Source organism: Myripristis murdjan, chromosome 9 (assembly GCF_902150065.1).
Source record: "Myripristis murdjan chromosome 9, fMyrMur1.1, whole genome shotgun sequence".
Classification (NCBI taxonomy): Eukaryota; Metazoa; Chordata; class Actinopteri; order Holocentriformes; family Holocentridae; genus Myripristis; species Myripristis murdjan.
This window is the reverse complement of record NC_043988.1, coordinates 31835262-31853503: the sequence shown is the minus strand read 5'-3', so window position 1 is coordinate 31853503 and position 18242 is coordinate 31835262. Positions and strand designations below refer to the sequence as shown.

Genomic DNA, 18242 nt, shown 5'->3' with positions numbered 1-18242 from the left:
CACTGTTGGCAGTAAATGCATAGCACATTTTTCAAGACACAGCATACAAAATTGAGAAGACTTGACATGAAACTGGATTTTATCTAATTATACTGTGGTAAAAATTTGACATCAAGCAAGCAGGTACAAGTCATGTTTAAAGCACAACAAGGAGGAGAGGTTGCTGTACACACTCGCCCAGGGGAGGAAGAGTCTGCTGTCTTTTTTTAGGCAATAAAATCAAAATGAAATATTTTGTATAATCACTTTTCATTCCATCACACCCACAGAAGTGAAAGGTCAGCCAAACTGTTTTTTTTTTTTTCACAGAAAACAAATGATAGCTCTGGCGCCCCCCTCCGACCAAAGCAGTGGGCTCACCCCGCTTCCAACCAACAGACACATGCTGCATTCAAGTCGCACGGAAAACGCGGTAGATAAGAGCTTCCTACTTCTTAAAATACTGTTCAGCTTAAATTTCAGTCGGTCACTTACAACGGGATTGATAATATGCACCTATTTCTCCGATTTCCTGAATTGTAATCATAAGCAGTTACACATACCAACTCTCAGTTGCGGTTATAGCTTTATTCAATCAAAATATAAACAGTAAAATCAAGACTTTTCATCACATAAGTTTTTTAGTGATCACAGTTCTTAAAATGTAAGGTGAGACACAGGTTTAATGCAGAATCCAGGATTTCCTTTTTATGTCTGATATTATAATGTTTGATAAAGAGCAGAAACATGAACCAAGACTGTATGACTGCCAAAGGGATTTGTGCTAAATGTAAAGTCGACATAAAGGTTTACGGACGGCGTCACGCATAAAAGCTTTCCAAATCATTTTTATTTATTTTTTTTTTTAAACCAAACTCTCGAACCTACCATTATTCCCACTGCACCTTGAACGCACCGCCAGACCAGACTGGGTTACATTGTTAACGTTGATTTCTCCCGTTCACGGCAACATTTTGTCTTCCGTGATCCAGACCCTGGGTCCCACGCTTCCTCGAAACGCATGAAATCTCGGATCTACCCGGAGACAGGGCCGAAACCAGCAGCACTGTAAGCCACTTTCCCAAATTATCGTTACGTTTGTTTCAGCTTGGCGACTAACGCTTGGCTACATTTGTCATATCTTATCAGACTGCACGGGAATACACAGGGGCGAGTCAGAGGGGTTTGAATTTAGGGAAAGCTCACTGTGCTGGTTTTTTGGGGAGGCTGCATTACGGTTGTGACTTGTAGCTTGTTACATAGCTTAATTGGTTCCACACCTGTCTCAGTCTTTATTTTGACCAAAAAAGACAGGTTAAGACTTGACCGAGCAGTGAGTCATTTTCTTTGCTGGACTAAAAGAGGAGGAGTGGAGCTGCTGCTGCTGCCAAAACCGTGTTTCCCTTGGCTACACCAAGCTTTTTCCAATGAGGAGGGGGGGTATTTGCATTCCTAACTAGCCGGTGATGACACAGTTATGGTTATATTACTATAGGCTGTGAAAGTGGGAAGCATTGCAACCGGCTGTCTGGGAGAAGCCAGAGGTAGTAGAGAGAAAAGAAAGAGGAGGAAAAAATCAATAGTAGGAGTCGTGACGTCGCCCTGGAAGAGCAGGTTCACTGCTCAGTTTGGTTTCCTTTTGTTGATTGAACACCCACCCCAGTGCCAACTCAAGTCAGCTCACATGGACGGGCTGTACTCCTCCTAATGTTTTTTTTTTCTTCCTTTTTGGCTATTTCTTTTCTTTTTTTCATATTCGGAAGCCCGGCTATGAGGAGGAGCGGTGGTCCCCCGGTGCAGACCGGAGGCTGGTAGGGATGCTGCTGCTGCTGCCGCCGCTGCTGCTGCTGTGAAGAGCCGCGCCGCTGTGTCGGAGGACCGCTGGGGGAGCAGGACGGGACGCGCCTGGACAAACATGACTGTTTTCAACCAGGAAAATGTTGAGGAATTTTACGAGATTGGAGACGAGCTGGGGAGGTAAGTGTGTGTGTGTTTTTTTTTTCAGTGTTTAACCTGTAACCTGAATGGAAATGACTCCCTCGGTCATCAATAAGTATTCCCGATGCGAGGGAATACCCCCCTGTGCAATGGCTGAGGTGTGAAAACCCATCTGGGGCTTCACCGTGAAATGATCTTTTTTTCAGCTGTGAATCCATAAGATCCTTAGAAGCATAAGGCAGTGCTGACATGATTATAGTCACTCAACCTAGTGCTGCTATTCGTTTTAGTCATTTTTGAAGTATCACCACAGTCATTTGCAGGTTAGAGCTTCACAAATGCTCAGATTTTTGCCTTCTCCGTTTCATATGATTAAAAAAAAATGAAAACTTGTGGGTTTTTATGGCAGCTGATCAGGCTAAGTAAGCAATATTAAGGCTTCATTTGGGCTCTGGTCACTTGTGATGTGTGTTTATGATTATTTTTGATGAAAGAAAGCTAAAATGATTTCACAGTCAAGCAAAAAATGTGGATCGATCAACTGACTGTGAAAAATATTCCAAGTTGCAGCCCCTATCTTACAGAAGCATACATGTAATTGGAATTAAGCATGCATGTGTTATGTTTTCATGCAGATCATGGGCTGCATCATATGCTGTGTCTACACATTACCCATAACACATTGGAAATGGATTTGGATGCAGTTCACACAGTTGGCTAGGGCTGCAAGTAGTGATTATTTTCATTGCCAGTTTGTGCATTTGTTATTTTTTTGATTAACTAACAGATCATTTAGTCTAAAAAGTGGCAGAAATGATGACAAAAATGCTCACTGGATGCAATCAGTGCCCCAGGTGAAGCTTCCTTAATCTGGCCATCAGCCAAAATCAACCCAAAGTGTCAGTTTTAAACAAACAAATGCCAAATGACTAAAAAGATGAACTGATTAATTCTCTTTTCTGTGAGCTAATCAAATAATCACCTAATCCTTTGAGCACTGCAGTTGGCCACACAGACACACATTGCACACCCTTAACAGGAACATAAAATACTTACACTTCACATTCACACAAGCGTGCATACACACACCTATATGGCAGTACACACACTGAAAACTGAAGTGGTTCACAGAACAAGCACCCCAACCCCCTGCAGCCCCACCCCCCACCCCTCCCCATTCCCCAGTGAGTGTGTCTGATAGGCGCTGATTAATGCAGTCCATAATGTTTCACTGTCAGTGATGAAGAGGTTAGCGTTTGTTATTGTAGCTGCTCTCTCTCTGGAGATTTACTGCAGGACGGGGCAGACGCCATCATTCTGCATCTTTTTACCAGCAGAGGATTTACACAGTCGCTTGGCCCCGGGGTTTGTCTGTTTCATCCAGTTCACATTTTGGTCCAACATGTCCTCTGTCAGGAGGGGGCAAGAGGTCAAATGTGAAAGGAAACGGTGCGAGTGATAAATGTGGACTCATTTTTTTGTGTGTAATTTACTCGGGGTTATGAGCACTGTGCAGCTGTGGAAGACAAGGGACAATATGTTGAAACTGAAATTCAGTATATCGCAGTGCAAAAATGTGATAATATGTTTGTGGTTTATCCATCAGTTTCAGATCAATAAAGTAAATCAATCTATCTATCTAATTCTATGTTACCATAACTTGTTGTCACTGTTGAACTTGATCTATTACATCGCATTGTGGTTGAATCAAGAACAACATCATCCCCTTAAAGACAGATGCACATGGATCAAACCAAAGCATTTTTTTTAATCCTGTTGAGGATGACGAGGCAGAGTGAGAACATATGATATGATGTGCCTTGACATCCTCCCCCTACGTTGTTTCAGAATATGATAAATAAATGTGTCATAAATTATGATGTGACCCAGATGAGCAGGTGTCTTTCCTGTTGGCAGCTCAGGTCTACATTATGTAACAGCGAGGACAGGAAAAACAAAAACTCAGGGTTGAATTTGGGTTTTTTTTTTTTTTGTTTTTTTTTCCTCGCCACAGTGTATCAAAACATGATGCAACAGGAGAAGCGGAGGCCTTCTCATATGACTGTCAGAAACATGGAAATTGATCTCCATGTGCTCCTGGATATCAAAGGGACACATGTACTCCATGTTGGTAATAAACAAGCGATTGTTTTGTGTTCCCCGGGGACTTTACTGCCTCCCACTTCAGAGCTCGCTCTCCTGTGCTCTGGGGGAGAAATGAAGTTGCTGCTGCAGCTGCTTCGCTCTGCTACTTTGGTAATAGAGACGGTGGGGAGGCTTTGTCTAATGTGATTGAATTACTGGCTGGAGGTAAAGAGGCGGCTACATGAGTGTGGAAGTCTCATCTGGTCCTGGCTCCAAACAGGATCCGCTCTCTGTCGCCATTGCGTTATGAGAGAGTGGAGACTTTGGATTGGGTTGTCTGCCATGATGGGACGCCAATTATTCATTTTTCCAACATCTGGAGTTTCGAAACACAGAAAATGTTTTTTTTTTTTTATCTAGCAGTCATGCCTCAGTGCTGTATGCAGTCCAGTGAGATTACTGTGGAGACAGCTTTGTTGGGCAATTTCACACTTTCCCTATTTCAGGGTTTTCATTTATTTAAGAGATAGTAGCCTTATATAGCTGGGTAGTGCATATATGTGTGTGTATATGGTGAGAGAGAGTGCATAGTAAAAAATGCTACATTATTTAGCTCAGCAGTTCATCTACAACATGGAAGGACTGTGTGTTCAGTTGACTATTTTCCTATCTGAGCCTTTTTAAAGGCAAATGCGAAGCAAATAAAGTGCCATGATATTGCGTAAGTGTGTCTTCTCCTGATTTGAAAAACTGCATTGCAGTAAAGCGATGCACTTTGCTGAACTTGTTAGACTCTTCCATTATTTGCCTCTGCTTGTTTGGTTGTCACATGACTAATGATTTTTTAAAAAAGAATCTCTTGTGGAAATATCTTATGAAAGTCATCTCTACAGTATCGTCACACTGTTGTTATCAAACATATTTGATATTTGATTTTGTCTGTATCATTAATTCTAACTGTCAGAAATGCCATGCAGCGCTCTGTGTGTAGAGCCAGACACTGATTACGAGGTTCACTCTCTTTATAATCAGGTGTTTTTTTTAATAGGATTTGCCAGTGTGTTTCTCTTCCTTCGGCATGGTTGCACTCAGGTTAAACTTGAGTTAGCTGATAATGGAAGCTGGCGAGCTCGTCTGTTCATTGGCTGGATTACAGCGGTGTGACCTGTTCTGTAATTCCTTGCACGCTTAAGACAGAGAGCCCTTTGATCTGACTGTACTCCGGGCCCGAGTCCGGCTGGAATCGGAGCGAGGCCTGTTTGGTTTGGCGAAATGGGAAGTCGCTCAAGCAGTGAGTTTAGCCCCTCGCTGACACCGGCACTGCCGGCTCTGGTGGCCATGGTTTCACCGGAGCCTGGTTTAACCAAGCAGCCAAACTCTGTTTCTCCTGAGGGGGGAACCTTGCTTGGTAATTCAAATTCTCTGTTTTAAATAAACCACCATGTATTTTGTGTGTTTGTTGCTTTGTGTTTTTTTTTTTTTTTCATGGAGGTCACAAAGAAGCTGGCAGCTTGTCTTGATTCAAAGACTGTGGTTACACCTATAGTTCAATGTGATGTGTTATTGTCCAATACAGTGACTAGTCTGGACAGAAAAAAGGCCAATTTGCTCACATTACTATGCCATCCTCAAATCCAGTTATGGAAGTGATTAAGCTCAGATTATCATAGGAATTCTAAATAGTTTGGATGCATTCGAGCCACAGTGTGCATTCAAGCAATGTAATGAGATGGAAATGGAGAGGGAGAGTGGGGGAAGAGTAATGCACATGCAAATTTAAGTAAATACAGCCGGAGGAGATGCATAACAGTCACACATTTTCTAACCCTAACCCAGATCTCCTAACATCCTGTCTACAAGAATCTCATCGAAACACCAAGTGCAACTTTATCCAAAGTGAACCCGGACTGGAATTCCTTGTTAAAGCCTGTCCAAAGTCTTCATTTAATTTTTTTATTTAAAATAATTTCAAGGCCTTGACTCAGCAACTTAACCAGCCTTCCTCCAGTTGGTCACAGCTGTGCATATCTGGGATTTGCTCGCCAAAGCACAAAAGGCAAGATGGCGAGCTGGAATGATCAAAATGAGCTGTCGTAAATGAGAGAGAGACGTGCCCGTGTCAGCGCACACCGCTCTAGCGGTTCATGCCCGTAGGCAAAGCATTAAGTTCTTACTCGTGGAGCTACAATGACAAAAGTGTGACTTTTCCAAGCAGATGCATTTGAGCTGAAATTCTTTTGAACTCAAAAAAAGAGAAGAAAAAAAGGCCAATTAGTGCGCTCCTCTGCTGTGTTTTCCCTTCAAGTGCTGCTGATGGAAACTGGCACCGCTGGTCTCTTCTCCAGCCTTCTCCTCTAATAAGAGCTAAGTCAAACGCTGACCGCATCTGCACGCCGTTGATCTGTCTAATTGCTCCGCAGATTGCCTGAAAGTTCCCATTTTGTGCTCCGAGATCAGCGGGGAATTGCTGAAGGCCTGGTGGGCGCCCTCATTTGAAGCCTCATCAGGATGAACTTGAGGAGAGGGGAGGAGTGTGGTCTTCTGGGGGAAAACTTGAAGCGTCTAAGGACTCGTAGCAGAGGCGTGTTGTGTGGCTGTCAGGCAGCAGTGATAAATCCTCTCCTCTGGGGCCCGGGGCCTCTGTAGTCTGCAGCTGGGGGACAGCGGCACATTGGAAGGCACACCTGTGTTGTTGTTGTTTTGTTTTGTTTTTTAGCAAAGGGGGGCTCTCTCTTTGTCATGTTAGACAGGAATTTCCGTGTTTACTGTTTTTTTTAGGTTGATTGTAGTCTTAGGTGATACTGACAAAATCAAATATTAGATTTTTGACCAAATATTTTGATATCAATACTGTCTATCAAAATGACTAAATTGCATCCAGTTACTGTAATTCAGCCTTTAAAACCAGGAAAAGCCAACAGTCAGGCCATGTCACCACATACTACGATGTCCAAAATCCCATGAGGATAATCCATAAATCAGGATTAGAAAGTTAGCCAGATAACTGTGGAAAAGATTCTGTATCTTCTATATATTCTTTATATACCGCTATATCCCAGTGACGGCGATTTGAATCTGTAAATAAAGGATTCATGTTACTGATCCAGTCTCCTCTCATGATGGTTGCCAATAATAGACATTTCAGAGGATATTCAGTGACACTTTTCAAAGTTTTCTCGCTAAATTTATAATCCGGCTTTGTGGAATAGCCCCCGGATGATAAGTGCGTATATTTAGTGTTTGCACCCCCCGAGCTGTATTCTTTGTCAGAGTGGGAAAAAAATTAAAAAATGTAAAATGGCATTTAGACACTCACTTGACAGTAAAAGTCGAAAACCCTGCAGTGCTAAAAAGCCACCCACATGTTCTCTGTCAGGGAAACTTTTGGATAGATAAATGAAGAATTTATTTGTCAAATAACTTTTATTGAACGAAGCAGTGATAAACAGGGCAAAAAGAAAATATTGAGTGTTTTCTGCGTCGCTGTGGTCAATGAGGAACCTCCATGGTGTCAGTAATGGATAGCACTGCCTGCCCGTTATCTGATATTCAGTGATATCACACATCAGTTTAACCCAAGCAGTATTACCATCACTGTTTAGTCTTGCTTGCCACCACTTTTCCATACATGTAGGTTTTTTTTTTAAAGCAAAGTAGAGCAGCATCAGTGTCTGCATGAGGAAACCGGCGCGGCAGAATTCCTGCTGCGCTGTTTGAGTTGAATCCGCGTTTTAAATTTCCTCGTTGTTATTCGTTTGGTGTCCCGTCGGCTGAGCCACTTCTTAGCAGGCATCGGTGACATCAGCCGGCTGTGGTTGGGCTTTCTGGTGTGTGTCGTCTTTTCATCTGGTCCACAGGGCAGTTTTTATACTGTGTTAACCCACTGCTGCAGCGCTCGGCCTGTATCATTAGTCTGCATTAATCTGACCACTGCATGGCCCTCTGCCAGCCCGTGTCCCCTTTGTGTCTGTGGTGTGGGTGTCTGGGCGTGAGGTTTCCATCCGAGTGTGTGTGTGTGTGTGTGTGTGTGTGTGTGTGTGTGTGTGTGTGTGTGTGTGTATCCTCCAGAGCAAAAAGAAAACTTTATTTAACTGGGGCCTTTGCTCCTCAGCAAAGGAGAGGCTTTTCTGTGAATAGGAAGTAGGATCATACTGTAGACATTCATATGGGTGCTAATACTGCATGGTGATTTTAGATTATTTTTTCCTTAATAAAATCCTGAACTTTAAAGGCAGATTATGCAGTTTCAAATGAGGGGGGGGGGCGTGGGGTCAGGTCACTCCACCTTGTTTTGAAAGGTAAAGAATGATGACTGTCACTCAATTCTCAAATGAACATAACCTAGAGATGTTTACAGCAACTCTTTAACGCCATCATAACCCAAAATATAAGAGCATTTCGCCCAATTGTTGATGTTTTTTGTGCACATTTGACATCAAAACATCAGGTTCAGTGCTGGCATTTAAAACTATTACATTCATTCCATGTGTTATTAGTGTTGGCATGAGCCTGAGGGGTTTTTTATCCCTCCTCAGCCTCATCATCAACATAATGAAACAAAGTGGTGCGCCCTCCAGTTTCAAACTGCACGGTCTGCCTCTGAGCAGTTTGGTATAAATCTGCAGAAATATTCACCACACCAGTTTCCACATTGGTGCACACCAGCACCAAGTAATGTCATGCACATGCAGACTGTGCCCCAGCTACTGACCTAGATACACCCCCTCACCCCCCCCACCCCGCCCTCGTTTGCAGTAATGGGTGGGGTTGGGGGGCATGCTGGGTAGCAGGGCATCACCCCCTTGCACCCCCCACACACCCGTCCCCCCTGGGAGAGGCAGCACATTAGCATCATTTCACAAACGCACAGACGCTACTTTCAAGTCCAAGTCCTCGCCTCCGATGATCCAAAGCGCCAATCTGATTCTTCCTCTTATTTTTATTGCTCTTTCAAGAACCGCTGTAAACAAGCCCTCTGTTTTGAGGTAGTCATCACCGCGTTAGAAATAGGAAGAAGAAGAAGAAGAAGAAGGAGAACGGCATTGCTTACACAGCCGTTTAACTGATTTATGTCAAGCTACTTCCTGTTACAAACTCCAGTTTAATGATTCAGCCATAACTTGTCATAACATTGTGTAAATTAATATCCGCTTTGCTGCCGGACTAATATGCAGACTGATATAACGCACACAGCGATTCAGCCTCGGGTGTATAAGCAGGTCGCGAAAGCTTTTACATTTGCTGTCGTAAGCATGTGATGTCTGGTAGCGCCTTCTCAGTAAAAAAGGAAGTATGCCGAGTGTTGGTTTGGAATAAGACAAGGAAGAAAAGAGCGCCACCCGCAGAAACTCACGCTCCATCAATTCAACAGATAATCTAAGCAGATACAGTCCTAAGCCTAAACCACAGAGTCTGATTGATTGATGATCTCTGGAAAGCGCAGACAAAATTAAAAACAAAACAAAACAAAACACTGATATCGTATGTTTCTGCCAGATACGACTCTATTTAGATAGAGTTTTGCAGCATATCAGAGAGATCGATTACCATCCATTTACTGGATATAATAATGCACGATGTTCTGGTTTTCCCAGTGTCTGATCGAGCCGAGTCCGCCCAAGGTGTGTCGCCTCCAAAGATGCAGAGCTAAGGGGCTAAGCAGAGCTGAATTGACTCATGTAGGGGTGCCATTCATAAAGTCACTTTACAGCAGCGATGGTGGAGTAACGTCACAAGGCTTATCCCCGTCCTGGTTGCCATTACGGCGACTGTATTTACATTTAGGCCCTCAGCTGACGCCCTTATCTATAGCGATTTACACCGAGTGCAAAAGTCCACTACTAAGCTTCAGTTCCAAGATCGCCTAGACCATCACAGTCAAACAGCAAGGAGCGCATGAGTCACAGCGGCTGGATTATATTCCTGTGATCCTGCGAAGAAGAGAGAAGTTCTAGGAAAAGACGTCGGAAAAACAAGAGCCGAGGAGAGAAGTAGAGCATCGGTTGAGGAGCACGTTTTAAATGAGGCAAATGTACCGGTGGGAAAATCTTGCTGCAGGGTTCAGCTTTCCTGTCAGATTTCCTTTCCCCGCTCCCCCCTCCGTGCGTCTCCGAGGTTAGTGTGTGCGTCTTTGTCTGGATGACTTAAGCCTCGTGATCGCCGCAGACAGACTCCTCAAATTGCGGTCAGCTTACAAGTCAAATTGAAATCTGACTCATTTGGAAGGTCCTCGAGGAGCATAATGAGTTATTTTCAATTAATCTCCGCGCACACACACACAGTCAATGGAGGGGTAATGGGAAGCCTGCCAACTGTGTTAGCGGGTGAACGGCAAGGATGTCACACCTGTGTGTCTGTGTAGTGTGTATGTGTGTGTGTGTTAGGGATGGGTGGGAGCTGACAACCCATTGTGGTCAATGAAGAGAGGACTGAGGGCAGTGAAGCGTTGAAACTGAAGGTCTGTAATCGCTGGGGAAAGACGACCTCACCCTTCTCTGCCTCTGAGCCGCTGTGTGTTACGTGGTGCACACTGGGTAACACTTCATTTCATGTGCAATCCACAATCCACAAAACATCACTGATGACCCACCGTCACTCTGCTCACAGGTCAACTTAAACAAAACCCAGTGGCATGGCGCCGTTGAATCTGATTTGATGCTTTTTCGTGGAAATAAAAGTAAAAACAGTTGTGCTTCAGCCGACATTCACCACAAGAAAGCTTGATTGGTGCGTTTCACCTCAGAGGAGGCAGCAAAAGCAGTTTGTGGGGAATAAAGAGAAGACAAAGTGGGTTGTAAGCAGGAGCAGTGATGGCCACCGTTTCTGAACAGACAAAGAAGAGAGCGCCACCTGCAGAAACGCAAAAAGTCCAACAACAGAAAACGGTGCACAGCGGAGATTTTGGCGAAACTGCTGTAAAAAGATTTGTCATGCATGTGGTTTGGATCATTGGCGAGTAGGGGTGTAAATCACAAGTCTCATTACGATACAATATTATATTAATTACTGGGACAGTCATATGATCTTTTCCGATATCACAAAGTCAGCCATTATTTGATTTCTGTTCATTTGATATGAGACGATATCATTATGCTCATTTAACACGATCAATTACAGGTCGGTCATGTTTCCTGACTGTTTTATCTTGTACTTGCACTCGTTTGCATGTGGCAGGTGATTTTTCAGGTGACCCGTCTTTTCTCTGAAATCCAACATATTTGCTGCTGATTTATTCACGAGACGGGAGCAGAACATCCTCACTGTCTTTTTCTTTTTTCTTTTTTCGGCTGGCTGCGGCTGCGGAAATGGTGACACAGATGTGCCATTAGGAATTTCAAAATAAAGGCGCATCTCTAAGATGGCAATATGGATCCACATTTTCACTTAGTATAGATTATAATTGACCATAGGATTGATATATTGATCCAGAACAAAGCATTCTTACACACCTACTAGCAGGACCAGAGCTGCATCTCATGCATGTTGTACGTGTGTGTGTGTTTGTGTGTGTGCTCACCTGTATGTGCATCCATATGGGAAAATCCATATGTGTCTGTGGTGGGATGTTGAAGACAAAAATGTGAAAACCGTAAAGTGCACAGGCGTGGAGGCGAAGTCGGGTTTGTGTCAGTGAGTTCATGCAGGCATGCATCACATCCAGCTTTACGCGCTCTCTGTTTTTCATACTCCTGTTTGGTAATTAACAACAGTGCAAACCATTTATAACTAAGCAACGAGCACCCACACATATTATCTAAAGTGCTTTAAAAGTGCAGTTGCCCAGTTTTGAGCATGTCTCCGTGTTGAAAGCTCTCTGCATAATGTTTTTCAACCGAGTCTCCATCTCACGCTCCTTTAGAAAAAGCCCAAAGCCTTTCTCTACCCTCCCTGATGGATGAGATGTTTTTGCATGGGTTTATTTTCAACAAAAAGTGTTTAAAGTGCTGGGTCATGCAGTATCAGCGCTCTCAAGCAACAAAGACATTTGTTGAAAAGATGAACATTGACTCCTCTAGGCGCAGATATATCCGAGTTTCCATCGGTCATGCAATTTCTGGAAAAGTCATTGAATTTTGAAGAATATCCCTGATACATATGAGGGACAAGTTATGGAATAAAAGCTGCAATTTGTTTAAAAAAATCAGCTGCAGCTAGTTATCAACCAAATGCAATACTTATTTTTTCAGTGTGTTCATACAATATGCTCTTCCATTGCAGAACAAAGCAAAATAATGCACTGTAATAAGACCTCTGAATCTATTGTGTGTTTAAAATTTTGGTCAAGAAAAAAAGAGTCATATTACACTTGTATAGTTCATAGGAAGTCACGAAAAAGGCAGGCAATTTTGCATTTGACATACATGAAGTAGGGACCTTGTACATAAACTAAGATAGGAAAACGTTACAGGCATTATTAGAGCTTGAAATATGTGAGCATGTAAAATTTATTAAACCAGACAGTCTGGGAAAATGCATCAAATAGAAAAAGGAGTGAAAAAAAAAAACATAACGAGTTGGCGTTATATTAACACTGATTTCATAAGGCCCTAATGGTCCTCGCTCATTTTGCTGCCAAACTTTTTTTTTTATTGTCTGTTTCTAGGCAGACTATTGTCTCTCTGAGTTGCCGTGGCTACCTCATGCTCACTCAGTCTGTTGTGTTTTGCTCCTCGAGGATCCTTTCAAGAAATCCACCCTTTGTGTTCTCGGTGCTGTACTTTTGCCTTGGGATTATGAAATAAAAGCGCCAGGGCTTTTCAGAGATCATTGCAGTCTAATTAATGTCAACAAAGTCAAAAGTCAAAGTCAGTTCTGTTCCTTTTAATCTCATCGTCATTAACGCAAATGGTAACGCGCAGACGTCGTTTAGCGTCGGCGTGCATGTCGTGTCAGCGGACGCGTCCTCGCAGCACGAGTCGAGTCAGCACCTAACGCCTCCGCAAGTCCCACAAAACCAGTCCGGGTGCCTTCCAACTTTTCAGCTGAGTCATGAAGGAGTTAACCGCCTCGAAACCAGCTGAATGTCAGTTTCACCAGACCTATAGGGGCCCTGCTCTGAAGACGAGGCAGAAAATAAAACAGGAGACGATAGACAGACCAGCTGATAACCCCCCTCCCCAACCCTGCCACCATCTTCTCATTTTCCAGAACAGCAGCCTCTGCACATCTCTTTGTATGCACAGCCTCATATCAAATTGGTTTTCAACCTTTAGATAAATAACAGAGCGTGGAAGCGCCGCTCGGTCTTTGGATGGATCTGGAGCGTTGCGGCTCGTTTGATCAGTGGATCGACTGTGTCTTCTCAAATGTAACATGCAGGACAGGCCTGTTTCTTTCTCAACATAAATCACACTGTAGCTTTGATTAATTGAAATGCCTTTATTAGCTGCAACCAGGAGCTCTGTAGCTCAGTTGGTCGGTCCTCAAAAATGTCCCCGCTCTTTGAAATTTGGCATGGAGGGCAAGAAATTTGGCTAAAAGGGGGCTTGACAGTGGGACTGGCCTATTGCAGAAATTTGCGTAACATCCAAATGGATTCATAGACTTACACAAGACAGACAGACATACTCTCAGTGGCCACTTTATCAGATCCACCTGTACAATCTAATGCAGTTCAGTGCAGCAGCTCTGCCATAAATTCTACCTTTTAACAAAGTTTACAATGTTCAGTTTGTGTTGACATTGTGGAAAATGTGTAAATTTAATTCTGTGTTTATTATTGAGCTTGTAGTTTACAGAAGTCTTGTACTGGACTACATTATATTGAGAAGTGTTTCTAATTTTTTGTCCCTCCTTATTTATATTCAATGAGGGGGACAGAATAGTGGAAACAGCTCTCAATAAAATGCAGTCCAGTCCAAGAGCAGCACTAACTATGAGCTCAATGCCAAACATAGAAGTGAATGAACACCTCTATTACTGTGACAACAAGAAACCCTGAGCATTATAGGCATCATGTGACACAATAGATTGGATTAGATTGTGCAGGTGCACCTAGTAAAGTAGCCACTGAGCGTACACATGCTCCGTTTCTTGTTGTCTCAAAATGTCCATTAATTTGGGTTTCAGTGGAGTTTCTAAGGCTTTTCCACGAATCCAACCTGTGAATCAGCTCTCAGAGGCTCATGCCTGTGGAAGCCGATCATCCATTTTCTAGAGCCGAAGCCCAACCGTAATGGAGGACTGAGAGATTCACATTGTGTTTTTAGCAGGTTTTCCCAATTATCAGGGCATGGCTGATGACAGAGGAGGAGGTGGTGCCGTTCTGAATTGTTTTTGTACATGAAATTTGTTGAGATCAGTTCTTCTTCTTCAAAAAAAGTGGACACTAGGAACCCCAGGGATCCCGAAGAGGGTCCTAGATTTCCTCAGCAAAGTAGTATTGTCATTAGATTTATATCAATCATTAGTGGTCCATACATTGACAATATGTATGTTTTGGAGCCGCTGCTGTAGATCATAACAAATCCGAAGACGGTGAAGGAAAGCAGCTGAAACTCCCCCCTCCCCTCCCCTAAGCTCAGGGCTACCGGGAGCTCGGTTAGTTATACCTTTCACTTCTCCTTACCTCTAAGTACAATGTGTCCATTGTTGCCTTAAAGCCTGCAGGCTGGGGGAGGTGAATGACATTCCTCTGACATGTTGACTGGCTTTTCGCTGTGACCGCAGACAAGTGCAAACACTGGCCGCTCTCAGGCCGGCTCGCTGTGCCGATGGTCAGCGGTCATGTGTCCGTCAGTCTGTGCTGCGGCTTAGAGACTTGAACCTGCAGCCGTGTCAGTCAGGCCTAGCCTTTAAGATGCATTCACATGTAGGTGGTTAAACTGTAAACCAGGGTTGTATGTGTTTGTGTGTGTGTGTGTGTGTGTGTGTGGAGGGGGGCGGGGGCATCCAGCAGCCATATTGAATGTCGTCGGATGATGTTAGTATGGCTGATACATTTTTTTTAATTAGTTTTTCTATCTCATGGACATAATTAATACATGTTATATGTTACGCATGCACACCAGAGGAAGGACAGTGAAATTTAAGGCGTGAGCCACTTCCTGTCAACATCTCAGATAGGTACAGTGGAGCTGACTGCACATATAGTATATGTATATATGTACATGTTGTTACTGGGGATGTAGGAAAACTCACACCTTGAGGATGCATCATGGGGTCTGGAGTGAAAGTTGTAGTTCTGTCTGTATATCCACCAAGTCAACATCCAAACATACATTTTTTTTAAAGTGACGAGAGCTCACCTGTTTAATTCCAAGCCGACATGTGGAGCGACCTCATGTGGGGTCGTGTAGGTTAGGCTTATTTCTCTGTCTTTTTTTGGCCTCTTCTTTGTTTTTTGGCTCACCGGGCTTATTCATTAGTGTTTTTAGCTGGAGACTGAATACTGTTTTTTTTTTTTTTTTTTTTTTTTGTGATAATATGAATATTGCTACTGTAATCTGTTGCTTTTATGTATAGCCATAATCCTTCTGGCAGGGGGACTACCAATGGAAATTAGCCTTTTAGCTATAATTGGGTGCATTTACATTTTACTGTCTTTTAAAATGTTTATTAATGTACACTGTCCCTCTCTAACAAATAAAGGTTAAAACAAAAAAAAATTCATCACTGATGCATGTGATGAACATAGTACTAGTCAGCAAACACTTTCTAGTGCACACATCAGATTGACACTGGAGTTAATGTTCAGTGGATGATCCCTGGTGTCAAAAATCTTCTGATGGTCGACTCCTGGCCTGGTGCCACCCGTTCTGACGTGATGTTGAGTTAATGATGTGATACACGGTTGGGAGTGTGCACAGGGTGTTTTATTCTGAAATTTGACTTGGATGCTCTTTGCCTTGTGTCTTACTGTTATCTAGAGCTAAAACAATATAATCCAGCGTGTTAGAAGTAATGATTTTTATTATGATTTTAAACATTTTTAGCACTAGAAGCTCATCTTGAATTAAGGCCCAGACAGTCACAGATAAGGGACACATGTAGAATAGAACTGTCACTTAAAAAAGCACAAAAATAACAGAGGAAATACTGCTGGCACTTGGAAAATCATTTACTGGGAGGTCCCCTTTATTTGTAATAATTTACTTGGAGTCCTCTTTTTATGACCTTGTCATGACCTATTTATCTTACAGCTGCATATATATGATGTAGATTTGAATTTTTGAAAATAGAATGCAAACTAGTTTTAGTCGGCTATACGGGTTTCACACAGTCGCAACTTCCTCAATCGCCTCGTCTTCTTTTTTTTTTTTTTTTTTTTTTTTTTTTTTTTTAATGTTACAGTCTGAAAGCCACTGTAGGCTCTTGGATCTGTCGCTGCTGCAGGATCATGGAGGAAGTTAATAACTTGTTGAATCTGGGTGATGCAGAAATGTAGTTGCCTACTGGAGAAATCCATCAGTCCCTGTCCTGACACGCAGGGTGCAGAGCGCTCGAGGTTTTTATCTTACAAACTGATGCCGAGATGCACGTGTACATATAGGAGCATGCATGGTGGCATGTCTTCAGGCAACATGTGAGTGTGTGTTTATGTGTGTGTGTGTTGATTTCTCCCGTCATCATAACGACAGCAGACGCCAGCTCCACGTGGGAAAAACCTGAATGCCTATGCTGTTGCCCGAGGCTGTCACTTCGCTGTACAGGAGCTTTGAGTTTTCACAGAACCGCAGACAGTTTGTGTCCATGCGAGCTTGCTTTTGTGAGAAAGGTTAATAATCCACGTCTGTGTAAATAAATTTCTGTTTCGCTTGTCTTGATCAGCATTTGACACCAGACAATAGTGATCCAATTCATACCCAGTGCATGAAATCCTGTTTGTTTGCTCCATTTGCCTCTCCAAACACCCTGCCAGCTCGGTCTTTATCGCAGAGAAATCCTCGGGCTTACAGGAAGGGAAATGTTTTGCGTTTAACAGCATCAGTGGTGGTTTCTTTGGAATACATAGAGGAAGAACTGGTTCGTTTGCATCGGGGCTGCATGATATTGGAAAACAACTGACATTGCGATACCTTTGCGATATATATTGTGATACGAAAACATACAGGAAATTTCACCAGATACACGGAGCGTGCTATTCATGTACAGATATGCAATTAACAATCATAACTTTCATCATGTGGATGCTTTAAAAGCCTGTGCTCCTCTAACAAAACAACCCCCAGGGTTCAGCCCTCTGCCTCCAGAAAATCAGTTGTTTCATTTACATGTGATCTACCATTCCTAACAATGTTCAGATGTATAATTAACCTGTGTGGTGGAAGATAAAAGGCCCGACGATGGTAAAACTATCAAACTCAAGCAACAAACTGATTTATCTATCGGCCGGTAAGGTGTAAGTAGAGATACACTACTCACAAAAAGTTAGGGATATTCGGCTTTCGGGTGAAATTTCAGGATGAACCTAAAATGCATTATAACCTTTACAGGTGAACTTAATGTGACCTCTGTAAACTTTTGAATGCACATGTCCAACTGTTCAATGTTTCAGTACTTTTTGCACAAGTTGCTGTTCTCTAACAAGGAGTTTAACGGCAAAATTCACATCAGGTGTTTGATGCTCCAGCTCATCGAGGTCGTATCATTAGGGAACGGCTGCTGGAGACTGGGGTACCTCAGATGGAGTGGCCTGCACTTTCTCAGACCTGAATCCCATAGAAAACCTATGGGATCAGCTGAGTCGCCGTGTAGAGGCTCGGAGCTCTGTACCCCAGAACCTCAATGTCCTGAGGGCCGCCCTTCAAGAAGAGTGGGATGCCATGCCTCAGCAGACAATAAGTCAACTTGTGAACAGCATGAGACGTCGTTGTCAAGCTGTAATTGATGCTCAAGGGCACATGACAAGTTATTGACACCGACATTTTTTGTTGTGGTATATCCACCACTGTTGTTGGCTTTTGTTTCAAGAAATGGTTTGAGATGAGGAAATCACCAGTGTATGCTTCTACTTAAATACCCTACTTTCATGATATAATATCACTGTAGCGTGAATTTTTTATATTTTATATTCACCCAAAAGCCAAATATCCCTAACTTTTTGTGAGTAGTGTAGATCTGGATACTGCAAGGTTTTTGTGTGTCGCATTTCTTACATTAGGGCACGGACCAGCCCTGTGACAGTAACTTTTTGAGGTTTAACCAGCAGCGGGACGAGGTGCCACTGAGAACGGGAAAACAGCGACAGCAAACCACCAGTCACAGTCATTCTTGATGAGTTTATCAAAAAACCAAAGCAG

The 18242-nt window shown here is 43.0% G+C and overlaps 1 protein-coding gene across 2 annotated transcripts in view; it reads left to right on the top strand.

The window, feature by feature from the left end:
• The first annotated feature begins 914 nt into the window (after positions 1–914).
• Positions 915–18242, top strand: part of dapk1 (death-associated protein kinase 1) — a 129246-nt gene continuing 111918 nt past the window's right edge. For both annotated transcript variants that reach the window (XM_030059452.1, XM_030059451.1), the window contains exons 1-2: positions 915–1047; positions 1743–1956. In XM_030059452.1, the coding sequence (XP_029915312.1) occupies positions 1895–1956 (62 nt within the window). In that variant the 5' untranslated portion in view covers positions 915–1047; positions 1743–1894. The remainder of the gene's footprint in view (positions 1048–1742; positions 1957–18242) is intronic.